The sequence below is a fragment of the Cupressus sempervirens genome, chromosome 2 (genome assembly GCF_028749045.1).
Source record: "Cupressus sempervirens isolate cs-2001-9-10 chromosome 2, ASM2874904v1, whole genome shotgun sequence".
In the NCBI taxonomy this organism is placed as follows: domain Eukaryota; kingdom Viridiplantae; phylum Streptophyta; class Pinopsida; order Cupressales; family Cupressaceae; genus Cupressus; species Cupressus sempervirens.
In genome coordinates, this window is record NC_143119.1 from 710,130,128 (window position 1) to 710,153,997 (window position 23,870).

The window sequence follows — 23,870 nt, forward strand, 5'->3', positions numbered from 1 at the left end:
CTACATAGATGAATCTTGATAGCAATATCAAAATTGGACTGGTAGAAAATATCTTCTACTTATCAATTGATGAGCTTAAAAGGCTTTATAAATGAATGGTGCATAAGGCACAACACTTGATGATGTTCTTGCAAATGGGGTTGCAAGTTGTTGTCCTCAATTTTGACATCACAAAATTGAGGCAACCCTACAAAATTTTCTCATGGCTTTGTAGGCAAATCCTCTTTGTTTCAACGCATTGATGAGGCGTCATGAAAACAATTCATTATGCCCGAATTGTTCTTCATGTAATCTTGTCTATGTGTTCTTTTGAAAGTTCTTCGTCAAGATTATCCCCCAATTGTTTTTCTTCTCACACTACAAACACTCAATTTTTGATAAACTTTCACGTCTTCTCTTTGTTTTTCTTTGTGTTGTAAATAGTTTTTGGTCCTATTTTTGCCTTAGGTAAATAGCCCTTGGAATTATGCTCGATTTGAACTAACCTAGGTCAAAATTGGAGTTGTCTAGCTCAAGTTATAGGGAAAAAAAGTGGGGTTTTTCAGGTCAACTGCATATTTTTATTAAAAACCTCATGAAAGTGGGTTTTTTTATTGACAATTGCACAATATAAATTATATTTAATATTTAAAGTGGATCTTGTGTTCCATTTTAAAATTTCAACTCAATCTGAGTTGATTTGACCATAGTTTTTTATGTTTTATAAAAATAGCTTATTTCTTGGCTATTTTTCATGTTACTTTATTAAAAATTAAAGTTGAATATTAAATATAATTACATGAGACAACTTAAGTGCATAAAGTGGACTTTTTATCCCATATTGCATATATTCACATGCAAAATACTTCATGAAGACCCACTTCCAATAAATTATAAGTCCTAGCATCATTAAAGTGCTCTTTTTCAATGGTATAAAGTGGGTTTTTAATATGCATTTGCATATATTAGAACTTATTATATCAATATAAGTGGAGATTTTGAACCCATTTACATGTGTTTTTGCATCTATAAGTTCATTTTAATGTTTTAATGCATTAAAGTGGAGTTTTTCAAACCTACTACATATGCATTTTTAAAATTGCCACTTAAGTGGACTTTTGAGATCAATTTACATGTTATTATAACATGCAAATACATGTTTTAAGTGAGTTTTCACTTAAGTAAACCAATAGTGGTGTTTTTTGACCCTATTGCATATGTTTTTGGTAAAAGAAAACCCATTTCTATAAGCCAAAACTAGAAGTGGCAAATTTTGAATTACATGTGTTTTAAATGCTAAAAGAACATGTATATGCATTGAAAAACCTCCTTTGTCACTTAAAAATCATAAGTGGTGATTCTTCATGCAATAACATGTAGTTTTAAACATGTTTTTCACTTCCAAAAATGTGTTTAAGCAAGAGTGGTGATTTTAAACCCATATGCATATCATTTAAATATGCAAATGGCTTCTAAAAACCCATTTTTATGGTTTGTAGTGCATTACCATTTTTTCAGCCATTGCATACGTTTTGAACATGCAAATGCAACCAAAAAGTGTGTTTTACTTCATAATATGAGGCTTTTTTATCAAACATCTCAAAGTGGTGATTTTTAGCCCAAAAACACATGTTTTTGGCTCTCAAAACTTCCCTTTTCATGGTTTGAGCAATTTGCATTAAAATAGCAAGTGTTTGGATCAAGGTAAGTTTGAAAGTGTTTCCTATCCTTCCTGGGTTGCATTCAACTCTTTTAAATCACTTGATATGCTTTGGACGCCATTTTCCAAATTCTTTGCATGTTGCACAGTGCTTGGTCAAAACAGTTGCTAAAATGATGCAATTTTTTGTTCTAACTTCCTACACTTAGCAAGCTACGAATTTTGACTCATCTCTCTATTTAACACTTCATCTTGCAATTTTGACCCCATTACATGTGTTTTAAATGCTAAAAGGACATGTCTATGCATTGGAAAACCTTGTTGCTCACTTAAAAATCATAAGTGGTGATTCTTCATGCAATAACATGTAGTTTTAAACATGTTTTTCACTTCTAAAAATGTGTTTAAGCAAGAGTGGGAATTTTAGACCCATCTGCATATCATTTAAATATGCAAATGGCTTCTAAAAACTTGTTTTTATGTCTTGTAGTGCATTCCCTTTTTTTCAGCCATTGCATATGTTTTGAACATGCAAATGCAACCAAAAAGTGTGTTTTACTTCATAGTATGAGGCTTTTTTATCAAACATCTCAAATTGGCGATTTTAGCCCAAATACACGTTTTGGCTCTCAACACTTCCCCTTTCTAGGCGTTTTTCTCCAACAACGGGTTTTCCAGCCTTCAAATGCTCATATCTTGAGCATTTCTTGGTCGTTTTTTATGATCTATAGGTCATTTTTGTCTAAAATCACCCAAAGAACACATTGGGCTACTCAAAATGGGAGTTTATTGAGTGTTTTCTTCATTTCTCAACCCATCTAGGGCACATTTTGCTCATAAATGCCCTAGTTTTGAGCAATTTGCACCATTAAAACAACAACTGTTTGGATCAAGGTAAGTTTGAAAGCGTTTCCGATCCTACCTAGCTTGCATTCAAGTCTTTTAAATCACTTGATATGCTTTGGATGCCATTTTCTAAATTCTTTGCATGTTGCACATTGCTTGGTCAAAACAGTTGTTAAAATGATGCAATTTTTTGTTCCAACTTTTTGCACTTTGCAAGCTACGAATTTTCATCTCTTGCAAGGATCGAATCAAGATTCAAAGTCTATTTAACACTTCATCTTGCAATCTTTCTAAATCCAATAAATCTGTTTGATTGCATTTTCAGATTTCTCATAAGTGTTTAAAACGACTTCTTCTCTTGCATCTTGATAAAAGGGTATGATTCCTTGTTATTTTTCATAAGGTTTTGTTGTATATATTTGCTATGTTGTGTATGCAAGTCTCATCATTTCCATTTTCAGGTTTGCATTTGTTTTGTACATGTCAAGTCACTTCTTCTATACTTTCGTCTACTTATCCAAGTTGCATATGCAAAGTCTCACTTACTTGCATATGCAATCAGGGATAAAATCCCGTTCTAATATGGAAGCAAGTCCCTCTTTTCCCCTCATGAGAATGTAAGTATGAGTCCCACCAATATGCATTCCATGAACCTCCATATGGCTTCCCTATGGTTGAAAAAGAATTTCCCACATGCTTACCAGATACATAATATGATTTACACCTATAAAAAGCATGTTGTGTTTCCATTCCACTATGTTTTACTCATTTAAACATTTTAAAGCTTGATGTTCACATGTGTAATGCACCTAGGAAAACCTGTATTTGGTTTTTCTACTCTTTTTGAGCCATTATGAGCTTAAACCATGTGCTCATTTGATCTCCGCAATCATCTCATACACTTTCCCTATTTATACTTTGCCCAAATCCATGTTTTTACACATCAAGAGTGAGAAATGGACCCATCTATGCTTGAAAGAACATATGTTGGTTTTTTTGGAAACTCACTAACGACAGCATGTATAACCCCAGACGTGCAAAGAAGAAAGAGGAACGTGAAGCAAGAGTGATCATATAATGGAGCTTACAACGAGATGAGCGAATGATTGAATACATAAAATGCTTTCAAAACGGAGATGAAAAGAAACAAATGTGTTTTTCAAGAGACAATCACCATTACATTACAGAGAAAGCAAGGATGTTCATGTCCTAGTTCACGAGCTTCCACGGAACCTAAGCACATCGACCATTGAGCTTCCTATAACAACATGAAGATAGAAAAAGGATGATGCAATAAGAGTCATGTCTTGTCAGACACTTGGATTATTTTCATCACATGTAATGGAAAAACAAGATGTAATTGTGTGTGATAGTATCACGTGCAAAGTTGTAACATGTAATCAAGTTGCAATCGCATTAGGCATGTAACTTTGAATAAGTCAAATTAGTTAGTTAGAAGTTTGTTAGAGAATAAGTCAAGGTGATTGAGGATTTCCCCTTTTCCATCCACTTTTCTCTCTCCTATTTCCCTATATAAAGGAGAGAGCTCATTGTAAGTAATCATCTTTTGCCAAGGCAAGAAAATTATGTCAATTTATATGTACACTCTAAGATTTTGTGCTTGAACGTAAATCTAAATTGCTATTAATAAAAGAGGCAACTTGCTTTCAAACTTTGTGTTGGTTCAAGGTGTTATGTGACGACATTTTTTAGCTATTGATTGTGAGTTTTGGAGCTTTGATCAAGAGGGATTTGAATTTAATCGTGCAGCCTTTGACCTGTCTATTACATTCAGAGCCAATTTGAACTTTTGAAGACTTTGTGTTGAAGGAGGACAAATTGTAATAGATAAGAGTGGCTGCAATTACTTAGAGCTGAAGACTTCAAGCTTCAGTTGCAAGTATTTTTATTAAATTTGAGAGTATCCAGTAAGAGACTTTGTGCCTTATTGTTTATTCTACTTGAATCTTCAATTACTTAGAGCTGAAGACTTCAAGCTTCAGTTGCAAGTATTTTTATTAAATTTGAGAGTATCCAGTAAGAGACTTTGTGCCTTATTGTTTATTCTACTTGAATCTTCAATTGAGACAGTGCAGGAGACTTTGGGTTCTTGTTTTTGTTTCACAAAATATAAAAAGTAGACTACTGCCCCTAGTGTTGTTCTTACATTAATTCCAAGGTCAGCGGTATTATTATAGCAATAAGGCACTTTTTGTTAAGTTAAAAAGTTATAGTATGCAAATCATTCCTAAAAAAAGAGGAATTGATCAAGAGAACTGTCCTTTTTTGTAATTTCAGTTAAGTTGCTATTAAAGCCACCTACAATAAGAAGGGAGCCTCCCCAATTGCTGAGAGGAGAGAAATCTCATGAAATGTTGCCTAAAGTCACAATTTTGTAAGTCGTAGTCAATGACGTTCAAAAATTTTAGCCAACACAAGCAAGTGGGCTTAACCTTGGAGGAAACTCTGTGGTTAAGTGCACTTGTTTTGGAGTAGTACTAGGATGGGTAATCTCACAAGAAGTCCTGGTGGTTCACCTCCACGAGCATCCCTTGGATGCAATGAGTGTGTTCCATTCATTTTCATGAGAGATGGAATCTTGTAAAACACTAATCATGAAACTTGGGTCAATGATTTGACTCAAAAACAACACAATGAATCCTTATAGCAAAATCACAAATGATTTCTCCTTATAGTAATATGAAGATTTTATTTTATTGACAATATTTTGAGAAATAAGAAAGCCCACATCATATTTTGGTGCTACTTCAATATGGCCGTTAGAATTGACTCCTCCAAGTTTAAAAAAATATATCAAGAGGAGGTTGTGCAAGTGAATTGAATCATTATCTAAGTTTTTATCATCTATGTTATGGAAATGTCCTTTAGTTTTAATAAAAGGTAGCTCTTTACTATTTTTTGTCAAATTTTCGCACATTGTTTAATTAATCCAATTTTATCCTACTATTTTTCTCAGTTTTTTCAAAAAAAACTACTTTGGTTTGTCGATCTATTCCTTAAACAATTTATGCTTCTATGTTTTATTTAAATTAGTTGTTAATTATTAATATATAAAATTTAACAAATTAAAATTATATTAAGCAAGGTATTATTTACTTTGATAAATTTGTGGCTATATTGCTTATTTAAAGCATATTTAATAGCGATTTTTTTCTCTTTCCCAAATTTCAATTGAAATCTATTGTTGTTGAAACAAACTTGAACTCAAACCCTTTGACATAGGTGATATAAGTAGTTAGCATGTGCCTACGATAAGTCTTTATTAAGTTATATGATCATTGATATAGCCTTAGATAGGTAGTGAAGGTTGACATAGCATATCTATAGGAGAAGTAGGAGATATTTTCCACAAGTAGTCAAATTGTGATATGCTATCAGAATTTAACTATGCAGTTTTTGAGTCAAACTCATTGACTCATGCTTCATGAGTAGTGATTCACACACAAATACCATGTTGGTAGTACAATGGCTTACTATATTTGGGACAAGTGAGGTGAGCTTCCAGCAACTATTCACGCAATTACACTCAAACAATAGGATAGTCAACTATGAGAGTTAAGTACAAAGTCCCTATAGATGGCAAACTATCATTAAATGTAAAAGATGCATAACAAAGATGTTGATGGATTTGTAGCCGAGTCATTATTATTAGCCTCTTATCAGTCAAATGTTCATACATAGCTAGACCTACAAGTACAAGCAATTATAAATAATCAATTAATAGTGTTTAAAGATATATCTAAATGATCCCCTTCTAAAGTAAATTGTGATCATGCCATTCAACTAGTACCAAGAAGCTAATCACCCAACATCAAACTTTACAAGTATCCCTATGTACAAAAAAAGAGAGATTGAGAAGATAGTTTGGAAGATAAAGATCATACCATTCAACTACTACAAGGGAGCTAACCACCCAACATCAAGGCCGACAGTATCGCTATGTATAAAAAAGTGAGATTGAGAAGATTAATTAGGAGATACTAGAAGCAAGTATTATCAGGCATCGCCGAAGTACTTAATCCTCTCTAATGGTGATGATATCTAGAAGGATAACACTTGGCACATGTGACCAAACTACACAAAACTAAACACGTACCCCATCAAAGACAAGTTTCCTATTTGAGTTACTAATGATTTATTAGACAAACTAAATGAAGCTGTGTTTTTTAACAAAAGATTATCTTAGATCAGGTTATAACATTTAACAATTTAGGAACAAAATATTCTCAAAATAGCAATAGCACTTATGAGGCTCATTATGAGTTTCTAGAGACACCATTGGATCTTACTAATGCTCCTACATTTCAAAATTTGGTGACTCTATTTTTAATATAATCTTTAGGGAGTTTGGCAGTATTATTTGATGATATATCAATTTATAGCAAGACATGGAAAAACCATTTGCACCATGTAGACCAAGCATTGCGAATTATCCAACAATAGCAGCTTTATGCTATACCTTCCAAGTGTGTTTTTGGCCACAAAGAGGTGGAGTATTTGGGTTACTTACTGTCTCCTAAAGGACTAAAAGTTGATCCAAACAAAAGCAAAGATGTGATGGAATGATTGCTTCTTAGAAGCATTAGACTTTGAAGGATTTCCTAGAACATCAAATTGTGAACAAAAAAAGATAGCATAAAATATTTTCTAGAGCAAGGATTATCATCTAAACTTTGAAGAATAACAAGAATGAGTCACTAAGATGTTGGGTTATAACTTTGACATCTAGAAAGTATGAAAAAGACGAGGCATTGTTGAGGTCCACTTCAATATTACAAGTAGCTTGGGTTGAAGAAACCAAATTAGAGTGGCATAATAATGTTGTTAAAAGGAATCCCATTCAATAGTTGCAAAAAGTCATGAAACCTTCTTGAAATAGGATTACATAACAAACAATAATAATTAAATTTAAAATATAAAAGAATTATACTAAAATTTTGTTTTATTAAACAAATGGTCAAAAGGCATGAATGAAGAAGTTGTCTCCCACAAATGTGAGACATAAAAAGGAGAGAAGCGAACTTCATTTGAGGAGTAAATGGGGAGAAGTAGAGAGACCATAAGAATGAAGGAACGATTTAAGGGTCTGTTTCGTTTGTGGAAGATGACTGGAATTGACATTTGCATAGTCCGGATTTGAAAAATTTTGAGTTTGTGTCAAAACGGCAAAATGGAATTAGAATATCAGACTTCTAATTTTGCCTCAAAATTAGATAACTACACTTCCTTCTACATACCTGGAATTGAAAATTGTAACCTGATTACACTTTTTTGAAGAGTGTAAAAAATCACATTTTATTAATTATTCATGTTCGTTTGTGTTTAGTTAACCTATTTGTTTAACCATTCTGGGGTTCAAAGTTGTGCACCAAGTTGCTTTGTGCATGGCCATTTCAGGCCAATTTCAAAAGAACAATGAAGCTGATTCAAGTGAACCACTCTTGAACCAATGGAGAAATTCAAATTCAAAATTCATGGGCATTTGCAGCGTCATTCATATTAGACCCGGTTAAGCTGGACGTTGAGCCTCCTGATCCATATGGAATGGAGGATCGTGTGGAACATGTCATAGGATTTGGGAGGCTAATTTATCACAAAATGCCTCTAAACCTCCTTCGGCCTTTGCTGCATCTTCACATCTCTTGCAAGGGGGGTCGATTCAAGTATTCTCCTCAGATTGGGGATCTTAGTCAGAACAAGGTACACCGAAAAGGCCTTCCAATTGAGGACACCACTGAAAGGAAGAACATAATGATCTCATATTATGACGGGCACATCCTAGCTGTAGATGACCTCTACAATTCAAGGGCTGGCTACCTCGTATCCGCTGGGACACAAACAGTATTTGCTCTTCTTCATCATCTCATAGTAAGATTTCGACATCTCCTTTGAAAGGTACTCGTACACTCAAATATCATCAGAAGAATCCCAATGCTTCTAGTGCTTCAAGAGCAGATATTTTGCTTAAATTATGTTCAGAAACATTGTTATTGTCTTCTCTAATCATCAAATCGAGATTGTGCTTGTTGGTCAACACAATAATTGCTCTGCGCATGGGTTGTGAAATTTTCATTCTTGAGGGATTGTATGGAATCTAAGGAGTATTGCATGCTTAGGATAACAGAGCACTACATATTCCAATTCTAATTTGAGGAACCAAATGCAGAAATGGAATCTTCCAGGTGAACCAAAAATTGTACTAAAATTACAAAAATCATTTTCAAGATTTGCAAATCCTTGACTCGGCTAAATTGAGATTTGTACAAATCTCGATTTCTACAATTTCACGAGCCAAACGGACCCTAACGAAAGAACAAAGGTAAGAGAAGAAAATAAGGAAGTAGTTTTTTTTAAAAATGAAGGATTATGACTCTTTTTGAGCCTACCACCCAAGCTTGGGTTTCCCAAGAAAAGTTTTGAATGCAACAAAAAAATGGGCAGGGGACAATAAGTTATTATAAGGCCAAGCACTTAAAACATTCAAGTGTTTTTTTAAACACAAAATCAATATAAATAAATAAAGGGATAGGAGAACCCCCACATACCTTTACACAAAACTTGAACCTAAAATTGAAATATTGACATTTAAAATCAGAAAAGAAACTCATCTTGCCATTTTCCAACTTATGGAGTGGAAAACAAAAAATAGAGAATAGCTGGCAGAAAAGGCAGGAACAGCAGCGAGAAGAGGGCAAGAAAGCATCAAATCTACATCATTTGAGGTAAGTTCACCATCTTCTCTTCATTTTCAAGAATTGTTCAGTATTTTATTTTGTTTTTGTCAAAATTTAAACAATTAGGAGGGTTTTCGGCTTTCTTTGTATATTAACACTTGCTTTGAATTTTCAACCAAAAAAATAATGAGCAGCAGTGACGGTAGTGAGAGTGAAGAACTGAAATTGAACGAAGAGCCCATGGTGTAAAAGTAAAGGAGGTTCTTCTCGAAGTGGGAGTGTCACAAGGACAGTTAGCTAAAGTAACCCATTTTAATGCTCTTATGAACTCTGCTAAATTTATGCGGAGGGCCAATTCAATCCGATTAAAATCTCTTTTACAATTTACGACATTTACTCTCATCTTTTGGGCATAATTGGACAAGGGATAAAAGAATGTGATATACAAATCTAAACTAAAAAGTTCAAGCTGACTAGGTTACACATGGAGGGTGATGTGAGAAATAAAGGAATGCCAATGAACTCTTCTAAACTTATACAGAGGGCCAATTCAATCCAATTAAACCTCTTCTACAATTTGCACCTATTATACACAAAAATAAGAAAAAACATCAACGGAGAGAGTTGGGTATAGCTATGTCATTCATGCAAAAAGGGTAGTTATACAAAAGTTTACTCTCATCTGTTGGGCATATTTGGACAGGGGGTTAGATGGCGAGTAAAACTAATCCTAGCTTAAAAAACAGCCACGCTAATTAGGCTGCACATGGCGGACAAAAGAAATAAGGGAATGACAATAAAATCTTCATAATCAAGTGTGCCATTGCCTGCACAATCCATATAAGCTGAGAATCAGAAATGAAAGAAAGGGGCCACCAGTGTTGCGCTCATGTTTAATACGCAATCTCATGAACTAATTGAGTCTTCTATTGCCAATTTTTATATGTCAATGCCACAAAAATTCATGTGTCATGCTCTCCATTAAATACATCTTCAAAGATGCAATTGTTATTAGTAGTCTGTTTGTCCCCTTTAGAGAATATAAGCTACACACTCCCTCCTTGAAGAGTATTCCAAAGCAAACGAAATGATCAAGAAGATAAGACAAATTTGGATAGAGGATGGTTGTTCTATCATCACAGACGGATTAAACAACATTAGTTATTGGTCATTCATGAAATGTCATTGTCACATATCCAATTGACTCTTATTTTCTTCGAGTTATTGATTGTAGAAAAAAGAGGAAGGATGCAAACTTGTATTTTAGATTTTGGAGGATGGCATGGAAAAGGTTGGACCCTCTCAAGTAATGACTGACTCATCCTATGTATGTGAATTAGTTGGCTTCACAGTGGATGTTGCTTACAAGCACATTTTTTGGACTCGATGTTGTGTTCAAAGTTAAAACATTGAACTACACAGTGAAAGACCGTGAAAAGAATGATTGCATGAAGGAAATAGTGGCCAAAGCTAGAGACACAAATATTCATTTGCAACCAACACACATCATTTTATTTAGAACTTTCTTTATAACAGAATTCTTCAAAGTCCATGGATACTAGATATATCAACTACTTTAGTTTGTTGGCGAAGGCACTTGAGGTGCAAAAGCCTCCACAGTTACTGATTGTTGATTTGGAGTGAGGTAGATGGAGAGAGGCAAGCATAGCTCAAGCAAAAAGTGTGGAACGAAAAAATCTTCGATGATATTTCTGATCCATAAGGAGGTAACAATTTTATTATTTTATTATTAAATTTTTGATTTTATTATATTGCTGATTATATAATAAACTGGCGAAATGGTTTTATTATTAAATTGTTGGTTTTTATTCCATTATTAAATTTCTAATTTTGTTGCTTCTAAGTTTCTAGCATATGAACATGGTTTGACAAGCTAGTGGCCATGCATAGTCTTTGTGCTTCATAATTGATAAACTCCTGAGTATCATTAGACTCCAGCCACACTTGGGATGTTGATAACGAGCATGCCACCCCAATTGATGAGGAGACATGGTAGGGATGTTAAAGGTAGAATTGGATGAGGCAACCTTTATTAGTGGCAATGATTTGGATTCAGGCTTGAATTTTGATGCAGTGTCACTAGATGTTAAATATGAAAACAGTTGCAAATTTACTATGCTTTTGTCATTTTGTGGTTGAAACTTGCAGCCTCTAGACATTGTGTTTTAATTTTTATCACACTGACAATGAAAGCAATTAGATTTTGTAACTTCTTTATATCTCATGTGAAATCTCATTTAACTTTAAATTTCTATGATGTATATGATGAATGGCTTATAATCATTATCATATGAATATTTGAATTTTTTTTTATGCTTTTACAGTTCAAATTTTTTAAAGTAGCAATCCCCTAAAAATGGCCCCCTGGTCCTGTGTCATCCCTATCTCAGAAAAATGTTGGAGCATAGAATAAACCTCATTTAATATGTATAAAAAGCAATGTGATATTAGTACCACAAGATTTAAGAAAACACACGTATCAGTAAGACTGAAAGATGTAAAAGATATAAAAGAGAATTCAAGGAAATAATTAAGTCTGATGCCTTTACTATATCAAAACTAACTCAAAATTCATTCCCCGTCTATGTTCGAAATATTTAAGAGTTTAAATTAATGATGTTGAGCATTAATTGCAGCATTACCTGATCACCCAAATGCACAAGCAGATCTATCTTTCTGGCCTCGATACTCTTGGCAAGATGAGCCCACAAATCAGAATGAGAGGAAATGCACTTCTTGGTAACAAAGATCTTGTTGCAACTTATTGCCCCAATATTCAGAACCTCGGCAGGATTCTTCGGAAAAGTCCTGAAGCTACTGGGAACTGTACCCTGAATCAGCCTATCGCGGTACCAAACTTCAACAATATAACGCGTTCCTGGCTCCAAACCTTTAAATGCAAACACAGTTGGGCTTCTGTCCTTCAAATGCTTTTCAAGCTCGAGTGAGCTGCTGTCCTTGAGCTTGTGTTCCTCAAACTTTTTCCGCGAATAACTGAGGGAACTGCCAAGCCTTTTCAAAAAAGAGCCGGAAGGGACATCCTGACCAGTAGTACTGCTCTCTGCTTCCTGAAACAACTTTACAATCACATCGTCTTCCTTATTAATCTCTATCAGGATTCTAACGCTAGATATAGTGACTTTCCCTATGACGGGACCGACTAAAACTCTGGGAAAGTCGCCATAATCATCATGCTGTGATACTTTAGGAGAGCCCGTGAACAACTCAACTGTAGAAGCTATGGTACTCAGAGTACGCTTTCGAATCCGACATTTGGCATCCATCCAAGATGTGGGAAGACTAAACGCTTTATCGATGACAGGCATCATCTCAGTCATTATGGCGAGTCTTTTTTCAGATCTTTACGAGATCCTTTACAAAGCAATTATGCTGTGAATCCCAGTTATTTTATCACGAGATTCAGAGACCAGTTTGATCTTTTCGGAATCCTTCACAGATCCGCCCTTATGTCACTCCAGTTCCAATCGGATAACCTAAACGAATGACGTGGTACCTTTTCCCTATGATTCGATTGCTTCACTGTCCACTCGTGCAAACAATTTAAAAATACAGGTTGATCGTTTGGTTATAATTCAATTCGAATTTGTGGCCTCCTGCCAGCACAAACCAGTGGATATTTCTCTCGAAAGATGCCAATTAGTTTCTAGCAGTTTACCCAATAAAATCGAGAATGTTGCAATACAGTCAGAATTGCACTTCAAGCGCGGAGAGTGAAAAGTCCAACAACGCTGTTCTCGACAGTTAGGGCAATTGTAAATATTATAATTATTGGTGCAATACGTGTATGCCATTTTCAATTTTTGGCACTGTTAGTTTAAAGTTCCTTCTGAGCAGTTTCGTGGAGCGTTTAAGTTCTTGCAGAGCCCACATACAACGGACAGAGCGTGTTGACCTCTAAATTCGTTGCACTATCGGTTGACAAACACGACCGGGCATTAAATTTAATCCAAAACTTTGACAAGGGCACTCAATCTGTTCAACCAGACTTTCCGATGCTACCTACCTCTCGTGTTTCTGGAAGCTTAGCCTCAATATTTTAAGCTTCCCCAATGGCGCTCAAACAATTGCTGAACGGTATGTTGTGCGTGCGTTCTGGAATTAATCCCCACGTTACGAGGCCTGGTTATTTTATATCAAGTTTGCAGCGCGTTGGAGATCCCAGCCGGTTAATCTGATTGAGAATACCATGGTAGCAATTTTTGAAAGCGGGCTTTTTGGAGGCCTCGCCAATGATTTGGTTATTTAGAGAAAGTTTGAAGTATGAAAAATGATTGTTGGTCTAACAAGAGAAAAAAAGCATGAGGATGAAATCTAAATGTTGAGTGGATGGAAAAATAGAATGGTAGTAGTTATGAATGTCTAAATAACAATGCTGGGATAGAAAAGTTCATAAAGGAAAAATTCAAGAGTTACATATGGTCAAAATAAATGAGTGTAAAAAAGACTATTATATGAAAGTATTTAACTCAACGTAGACTCGTGAAGAGAAAGCATACATAGAGGCAAATATCAAATGGAAAGCTAAAATATAAAATGGTCATATGGCAACTTAGGACAAGCTCTCATCATTTGAGATGGGAAATGGTAGATGGACTATACCCAAGGAAGAATGGGAGGAGAGAATGTGTCTTTTTTGCTACACAAGAGTGTTGGAGACCAAGCAACACTTTCTCATGGAATTCCAAGCATACAATGACATTCATTCTAGTTATCGGGATATACTAGAAACTGGCAATTTAGGTACTCTTTTGAGGAAATACAATTGAATAGGACTGCAAATTTAGTGGTCAGCATTCATTGTTGAAGGGCAGACTTAGAGAAGCAGCTCCAAAAGGTCTAATGTTCTCACACGCTTTATTTTATAGGGTTGCTTGTCTTTTGTATAGTGAGTCCTATAGGCTGGTTTGACCTCGCAAACATTATAAATCATCCATTCATTAATGTAGGAGCATCTTGCATTAAAAAAATTAAAAAATATATATTGGAGGAGAGAGAAAGTGACAAAAATTAGAGAAAAATAATATTAAAAAAAGGAATTTCTATTTTCAAGGTGCATAGGTGGTGTAAATAAAATAAATAAATAAAATAGTTGTCATTCCACTTAACAAGGTGTGTAGGTGGAATTTTAGAAGTTTGTGGATATTTTATTAAATCATGCATTTAATATTTGTTGGGTCACATGGCGGTGCTTAGTTGTATTTGGGTGGAAATTAAGTATTTGTTGAAAGGTAGTTGCATTTACCTTTTATCCCACATTGGTTGTGTTGGTAACATCTTGGGTGGTAAGTGCCTATTTAAGCAAGGCATATGAGCATTTCTAATCAAGCTTCAAAGCGATCTCTTCTTAATAGAAGCTTGGAGAGAAGGAGGAAGTGAGGAGCAAGTTTTCCTGAGTTTATGGACAGAGCACCGAATGTGAGGTAGTTTACAGCAGGATTATGGTGGAGTTGCGAGTTTGTGAGAAGAGCTAATGGTTACGGTTTAGAAACAAGGAGGTTGCTTGGTAGCTTGGGAGCACAAGTTGAGATCTTGGAGGTTTCTACTAGAGTGTGGATCTAGACTAGCTAGTGTTTGGATTGGATCTTGAGGGATCTTGCAAAACTATCACTTGCTTTGTATTTGGCTATAATCGGGAAGGCCTCAAAGCCTGACACATTGCATGTAATAGTTATTTAATGAATCAAGAGTTGTGATTTGACATCATGTCTTGCATTGTTATTTTGTTTCCTCTATGTGGTTATTTGTTGGGGGCTAGGCGATCTCCTTTGGGGATTCTCCTCTACGCTGTATCAGATGGTATCAAAGCATATTTTCCTAAGTGTGTAGACAAATCACCAAAGTTGAGGCAGTTTGCACCAGGACCTTGGGAGGACATGTAGGTGGATATATGGTTGCGAAGATGGAAGGTTGATCTTGTTCGGGAAGATTAATTTGTTGGTATTTTTTGCAAAGGGTTTTTGAATATCTTGGAAGATGGCTCCAAGAGGATTGGACCCTGAGATGATTGTGAATCTCTGTGATGTGGTGGGCAGGAATTTTTCTAGGATGTCTATTCGGTTTGAAGCTAGTTTGGCGGATTGAGCTAAGAAGGAGGTTGCTCGGTTTGAAACTAGTTCGACTAATCAAGATAAGGATAGGATGAGGAAGGCATTCCGTAGATGTTTGTGGAGCTGGATTCTACCAATCTAGAAGAGAGTCGTTTGGCTGGTTAAGCGACTTGTTCAAGAAAGAAGATGGTATAATAAGGTGGAGGTGGAAGAGGTTGATTTTGTTGATTAGTTTGTGGAGCTTGACACAAAACTTGCAAAGCAACTAGAGGTTGTTGTTGAGGATATCCCTAACCTTGTTGATGCTAGGATGGACATTAGTTTCATGATCAATCAGTTGGATCTAACATGGAAATTGTGGAGCACTTGGTCATGGATGATCTGATTGCTAGATGAGTTGTGTGTTGTAGAGCATCTTGTTGTGAGCAATGAGTTTGTTGGTATTGTGAGTTTGGCACATATTGTTGAGGAGTTACATATTGTTGTTGATATGGATTTTGTTGTTGTTGGTGTGGATTCACTAGTTACTGGTGCGGATGAGGGTTTGCTAATGAAGTATTATGTTCAGTTTGTTCCTGGGAGTGACCATGTTGATTGGATGGTTGAGATTTTGGTGTTTGACATATGGATGCAAATGTGGAAGATGTGCATATTGGTTTTCTTGTCCCTATTGAGGTGGAAACCTTTGGTGAAGATAAAGATGGTTGTAGATCTTTGTTTTGGCGTCAAAGTGTGAGACACACTTTTCTTTTTACCTGGGGAGCCTGATGCACGAGCATCTTGTGTTAAAAAAATTAAAAATTAAAAAATTAAAAATATATATATTGGAGGAGAGAAAAAGTGATGAAAATTAGAGGAAAAATAATAATAAATATTTTTTAAAAATAAGAATTTCTATTTTCAAGGTGCATTGATGGTATAAATAGAAAAATAAATAAAATGGTTGTCCTTCCACTTAACGAGGTGTGTAGGTGGAATTTTAGAAGTTTATGGACATTTTATTAAATCATGTATTTAATATTTGTTGGGTCACGTGGTTGTGCTTAGTTGTATTTGGGTGGGAATTAAGTATTTTTTGAAAGGTATTTGCATTTACCTTTTATCCCACGTTGGTTGTGTTGGTAACATCTTGGGTGGTAAGTGCCTATTTAAGCAAGGCATATGAGCATTTCTAATCAAGCTTCAAGGTGTGATCTCTTCTTAGTAGAAGCTTGGAGAGAAGGAGGAAGCGAGGAGTGAGTTTTCTTGAGTCAGTGGATAGAGCACCGAATGTGAGGCAGTTTACAGCAAGATTGTGGTGGAGTTGCGAGTTTGTGAGAAGAGCTAATGGTTATGGGTTAGAAACAAGGAGATTGCTTGGTGGCTTGTGAGCACAAGATGAGATTTTGGAGGTTTCTACCAGAGTGTGGATCTGGACTAGCTAATGTTTAGATTGGATCTTAAGGGATCTTACAGAACTATTATTTTCTTTGTATTTGGCCATAACTCGCTGGAAGGTCTTATAGCCCGACACATTACATGTTCTAGTTATTTTATGAATAAAGAGTTGTGATTTGATATCAGATCTTGCATTGTTATTATGTTTCCTCTGTGTGGTTATTTGTTGGGGGCTAGGACATCTCCTTTGGGGACTCTCCTACCTTGCGTCGTGTCATTCTTTCATTTAAGTTGAGGTCTTCTAAAGGGGTTAAAGCTCAATGTCTTTTAAAAAGAAAATTTTTAATGAAGAAAAATAAACGTGTCATTAAGGTTGTTTGAAATCTATTTAATTTTAATTTTTTAAAGCGAAAATAGGATGGGTCTAGAAATTGTCCCACTAGCATAGGAATGTTATATTTACTAATATAACTATATTTTATAAAATACAAGTAAAATAAGATTATATTTATTTATTTATTTATGTTCTATATAAGATATCTCAATTGCAAAAAACCAATAATGAATATCAAAGCTACTACTACAAGAAACTATTGAGAGTTTTAGATAATACAAGGTTATGGTTACATGTATATGATCTAGTCATCTAGATGAATATCATATACAATTTGAGAAGTACATTGAATAGCTATACAAAGTTGGAATGAATAAATTGACTAGTAGATAATTGAGTTTGTCATGGTCTATCACCAAGGTTATTGTAACCTAGTTGCTCCATCCTTAGGGCCCTCCATCTAGCCGAGCATCTTGTCATCCTAGATGTTTTGACTGTAGGGATGGTATATTGCCTCAATAACTAGAACAACAATCTAGACAAGTAGGTATAACAAAAAGTGACACAACACCAGCATATTCTATTTGTTCTTACTCTTCTTTATAATGTTGTTCGCTAATGGCTTCCATAAAATTATGAAGGGCTATCTCAAATGGAGTATGATCATAGGAGAAAGTATTCTAAGTGTGGTTGCGTGAAATTTCCTCTCAAAAAACTTGAACTTGTCCATCGTGTAACAAGTCCAAATACTTCATCTAATTGAACCTCATGACTGTCAAAACCTATGAAACAATTTTTACATTACGAGACTCCGCAGAGAATTGGTAAGGGATATTTTTCTTCCATTAAAATTTATTGTTGTACTTGAATATTCACTATTTACACTTTACTTAAGCTTACTTGGGATAATGCATTGGATAGTAGTATGTCATTGAGTTTGCACCTAAATTAAGCACATGGTGTAGGAGAATACCACTCTATGTGGTGATACTTGTTATCTCAATTCACCTTTGGTGCACATATCACATTATCATCCTCATCAATGCACATATTGCATTCCATAATGAAGGATGATCCACCTTTGGTATACATATGATTCCATCTTGTGTAGCTAATAGGTCACCTTCTTATTTTTGGCTCTTATAGTCTTTCTTATATAAGGAGGCATATTATGTTTATTTTAATGAATTCATTGGACTCAATCAATCATGTCAATGTAATCTATTGATGTTCATTATCAATAATATTAATATTGCATCTTATGTAATTGTCTTGTCAATCTCTTTTGGAAGTTATATTGGTCTTTCATTTGATCCTTTGGGATGTTGCAAAGTCGCCTAAAAATCTAACACTGTATCAGATCTCTCAATTGTGTGAAAACCTCTTCTAAAGATAGAAATCTCAACCTGATTCAAATGTGGATGCAAAATTTGACAATTGGGAATCATCATTACATAATCTATTTGCAAGAAATTTGGGGAATTATATGTGACTTTCTATTGTAGGTGAAAATTGGAGCTTACTTGTGCAAATCAAAGGTTGGCATCACATAAAGGAGGTCCAAAAACTCCTAAATCAAATTTTGTTTCATTCAAATTGGGCAATTGAGACCAAATCTAGATCCATTTGAATTTTCAAAGTGTGATAGCAGTGATATAGAAAAAATAATTTTAGAGAAGATTTTCAAACAATGATATCTCACTTATCCAAAATCATTTTCTGGAGCAATTTTTTTAGTTTTAGAGTGGAATTTTAAAAGCTACACAATGGTGCAAGTGATTTTGGGTCTCTATTCTTGAGTTTTTATGAAAATCGCAAATCCAATTTTATGTAACTTCCAAGTCCTTGTTTGAACTCATATGAACTCCTTTTCAGGGGTAATTTATTTTAAATGCATAATTTTTTCTATGTTTTTCAAATTTGGTGTTAGCTTTTAATAACTATGATAAAAAATTGTACTTTCGCAATGTTTCTTAGTTTTGTAATTGTAATGTATAGTCCTTAGTTTTGTCATTTTCATAATGATCTAAGTCTATTATAACCTGATTGTGGGGTACAATCATTTGTTGATCTCATTTTGTAATTTAGAAGTGTATCATTAATATAATCATGGATTATGAAACACAACTAGTGGTAATACTTTGACTAAGGATAATTATGAGTCATTGGAAAAAGGAACAATCATACATTACAGATGGCTTTATCTCTTGCCTCATCTTTATGGACTCATTCATGAGCCAAAGTCATAGGTGAAGCAATGTGTTTTGGGAGAAAAGAATGATCATGTTATAAATTTAACAGTAGTAGCATCACTTGGTGTCTCTTCAACCACATCTACCCCAAATTGAGAAGTATTCAATGCCCATACACAAATTGGAAAATTATTTGGGAGATTTTTGGAGATCCAAACATTCTTCCTTTCCCTTATGATCTTACTTCATATTGCCTCATTCCTCTTGATGATGTCAACAATATTCCCTTTGATGATGATGTTGTTGCCAACAGGTATTGAGAGGGGGTAAATCAATACCATTCACAAAATTGGTTGTTCTTACGATTCTTCTAACTAACCTTAATATAACCCAATTTACACTTATAGACAAGATAAATGCAGTAAGATCAAAACAAGTGAAATCACACATAAAAGCATTCATCAAATTGTCACAAATATTTTGTACGTGGAAACCCTCGATGTGAGGATGAAAAACAACAATGGGGATAATATACCCACTAACTCTTATAATGCATGTAAAGGGGTGCCCTATTAAGAGCTACAAGTGCTTCTTCTAGAAGTGCATCCTATTAGGAATGTCACCTATTAGATTTACGAAAGCATTGTTAAAGCTACCTAGTTAGAGGATTTACAAATCTCCTTTTGAGAGACACCTTATTAGAGGATTTACAATAAGCTTTCTAATGAAGCTTACCTAGTTAGGAACTTACTAATAGATGCAATGGTAAGAATGCATACTAAGTGTTTGATCTAAATGTGGCAATAGTTTTTCATATAGATCTCTTGTATGTCTCCTCTTGAAGATGCATTGATCTTCCTTCTCACTTGGTGAGAGCTATTTTCTCACTTATTCCTTGGTTTCCTACAACGGTTCATCACTTTTCACTTCTCTCTATCTCTATTGCACTTGTTTCAGTTGAATTCTCCCCCCTCAACTCTCTATGGATACTCTTTTTGCCTTCTTTGTCTTTAGCAGTTATTAATCTCTCTTGATAACTCTCTATTATCCTCACTTCTAATTATTGATACTTGTTTCATTTATTCTTCTATCATTGACAGGGCACATTTACCCATGACCAAATTATCCTGCTCATTCTTGAATTAAAATTGTGAGTTCCAAGTTTTTTCTATTCATAGAGGACCTATGAACCCTATGCCTAGGGTCTAGACTTGTAGCATTGCCAATCTCTATGTGAGCCAATGGTGGCTTGTCATCTTTTCTTGCTTACATCATTTATCTTTTCTCTATTGTCACATCATTGGTGACTCATCATATTGATGACTTGGATTGACTATAATCAGTATCTAACCTCATGTGCCAATGTGGTTGTGCTAGAGTGTACGCCTATGTGCTTCCCGACCGATAACTCTAAACTTCTTTCTCCTGCTACTTCCTCTGACTGATTGTCACACATTTTACCAAATAGATATTCTTGGTCATTGATGCTAACACTCAATACTTCTCTTAATCTTCCTATTGAAGATGCATGTGAGGTCAACAATCTCCCCCTTTGGCATTGATGGCAAAACATTTGTTTACTAACATGCCCACTCTTTTCTTTGTAAAGTATCACGATGGGAAAAATTGGTACCATACCTTTGCCTGTGCCAGTAGACGATGACGGTAGATGGATGCTCCCCCTTTGTTTTTCCATTCTCCCCATATATTCTTTTCATTTTTCTTTCTCTTCTTCTTCATTCTCTTCTATCTTTCTCCCCTTTATGTCATTCTTCCTTTTTTTTTTAATCTCATTCTCCACCTTAGTTCATTCTCCCCTTTATTGTTATCAATGGCAAAGGTGGTAGTGGGGTGCCTATAGGTTACTGAATATATCTTGATATTGACCTTAAATGGTGGAAAGATGGGTGTCCCATGAAATTTTTAGATTTTTAAGAGCAATGATCTCACTCTTCATGTCTCCCAAGAGTGTATAATTCATTCGTGGTGTTTCTTGGGAGTTGGTTGATGACTACTTATTATTTTTCAATTTACATTTGGATGATGCTTCTCACCGAGGATAGTTTTTATCATATTTTCATAATCTTGAGCACTCTCTTCTCCTTCTCATCCTTGATCTCATGTATGAAATGCAATATTTGTTGAGTTTTGGATTGATAATTAGTTGTGAAGTTAGTGACTATGTTATAATTATCTTTCATATTTTGTAGCTCATGTTGAGCTTGTTGTAATTTATGTTCTAGAACTAGAGATAGTGCTTCTAGATCTGATGACTTCTTCATGACCGAGACTAAAGCCTATAAAGTTTCTTTCAAATTTCATTTGTTTCCTATAGGGTGGTCCAGTTCTTTTCCACTTGTTCTTTTAGAGTGTTCATTCTCTTGGTCTCAATCTTCTTCTTGACTAGTGCTTCTACATTCACTTAGTTGTCTTTGGCTTTGTCAACCAATGTGGAGAGTTGGTTGATGAGATTCATATTAGGATCATATTGGACATTAGAAGCTAGTTCTGCAATGATGTTTGTAGTGATCACTAGTGTGCTAGCATGTTGCTCCTTTTTTAAGTTTGTCTTACCTCTTTAGGTGCAACTCATACTCATTGATCTCTTCTAGATCCATGTCTTTAGTCTTTTTGTTCCTTCCAGCTATGAGCCCATCTAGCTCTGTCTTTCCTTTGGTTGGTCCCAAATCCTTCTCATAAAATTATCCTTCATCTTTGAAACTTGAATGTGATGATGAAGAAGATGAGGATGATGATGTTATCATGTTCCTAGTTGACCTTCTCTTCTTTATAGCATACTCTCCTCCTATTGTCCTAGATATTCTTGGTGCTCTCATTCTACTTTCATGTTTATTTGTATTTCTCTCAAGCATTCTTGATGAAGATGCAAGTTTCGTTATTGTACCATGTCTTTTTTCTTGCGGTGTTTGTTCCTGTACAACTTGCTTGGTTGGTGACTCTATATCTTCCTTTGTTTCTAGGTATTTATCATCTAAAGGTTCATCATTTCGTATGTGTACCACTATAGGAAATTTAATTTCATTATCATCATCCTTCTTTGGTGACAAGCCAATAGATATAGTCATATTATTGATTGCCTCATCAATCCGCTATTGAGTCATACCTTCTGGTGACTTAACTTGCTCCTGTATGGTCTGCTCATTTGTGTATGTAACTGATGGAGAGCCTATTAGTTGTTCATCCTTCTTTGCTTCTATTGCAAACCTTTTAGCTTTAGTTCCCTTGGCCATAATATACTCCTCTTGAGTCATATTGATCATTTTGTGTTCCTCTCCCTAAGATACATCATTCTCTCTTTGAGGACTAGGATTTTTCTCCCTTCTTTCTTCTTTTCTTTTCTCTTTTCTATCTGTAGATCTAGTTGTTTCTTTTGCAAATTTGATCTTGTATGTTCCCCTGACCTTGTGGTTGGTTGATTCAACTTTGCCTCCTAGAAATTGATTTCTCTTCAAGTAGGCATCCATATCTGGAGTGAACTCCTTTAGATGTTGACTTATACTAGCTCAGGTTTGGTTCATTTGACAGGTTATGAGGTCTATTATATCCCTCATGTTGTTATATCTTCCTTTGTATATTTCTATCAATGCCTTCTTTTGAGACTTGTTCATCTTTGGTCTCAACTTGATTAGAGAGTCTTCCACCATTTTCTTATAATCTTTTACTCCTATACTCTAATCATTTTGGATCTTTCTAAAGTCTTTGGGAAATTGTAACCCAACATCATATGGCCTTCTTTCTATTATCCTCAAGTTTCTTAACACAATACTTATAGCTTTTTCTTTGCTTTCCTTAGAAAACCTCCTAAATCTATTCTTTACAATAGCATAATCATGGTTCTTAACAATTGTGTTCATAATTACACCAATGAGAATTGGTTTAGATTTCTTCTTACCTTTCCATGCTGTTGGTGATGCTTCTTCTTTAGTGCCTATATGATCATTGTTTCTCTTGTTGTGTCATTATTAGATTATGAGTCTTCAGTTTCTAGATCTTTTGAGGATGGTTTTCTTCTCTCTAGTGTAGGGGTCATCAAGGTGGACCAGTTCTTAACTCTTCTTCCATTTTTTTGGCACTCATTTCATTAGATGACATAGCTCTAAAGTGCTTCGGTGCCTGACTCCTTGTTACTCTTTATGGAGTGGGCTTCTATGCAATGGGATTTTGTATATCCTTTTGTTCCAGAACTAGCCTACTTCTTATTTATGTATAGGTTATAAAACTTGGTAGGATAACTATTTCATAAAGGCTAGTAACTTCTCTATGTAGGGAATGACCTCATCATCTCTTACTTCATATCCAAAGGGTGTCAGCCAAAGGGCTCTTGGTTGTGTCAAGCACATGATACACTTGTTTTGTAATGCCCCACCAAGGGATCCAAAGAATTTTACTAAGTTTTCCAAACAATTTTTTTTTTTAAACATGAATGATAAAACCATTCATAACATTTGCAGAAGCAATAGCAACAATTCAAATGAAAATAAACATAACATATATACATAACAGGCTACATTCTTTAAAGATCTCTTAACTTTGTATCACATCTAAATTAACTATTCATCTAACATCCCATCCTTATGAAATAACAATGATACATCCAATGTACTTAAACAATATACAAGTGTCCTTTTGTAATTATATTTTAGTTTAGCTCAATCATCCACTGTACATATCACAGGG

The 23,870-nt window shown here is 34.9% G+C and overlaps 1 protein-coding gene across 2 annotated transcripts in view; it reads right to left on the reverse strand.

The window, feature by feature from the left end:
- Positions 1-13,322, reverse strand: part of LOC149575349 (uncharacterized protein YGR266W-like) — a 50,589-nt gene extending 37,267 nt beyond the window's left edge. For both annotated transcript variants that reach the window (XM_089815116.1, XM_089815117.1), the window contains exon 1: positions 11,844-13,322. In XM_089815116.1, the coding sequence (XP_089671242.1) occupies positions 11,844-12,539 (696 nt within the window). In that variant the 5' untranslated portion in view covers positions 12,540-13,322. The remainder of the gene's footprint in view (positions 1-11,843) is intronic.
- Between the last annotated feature and the right edge of the window lie 10,548 nt (positions 13,323-23,870).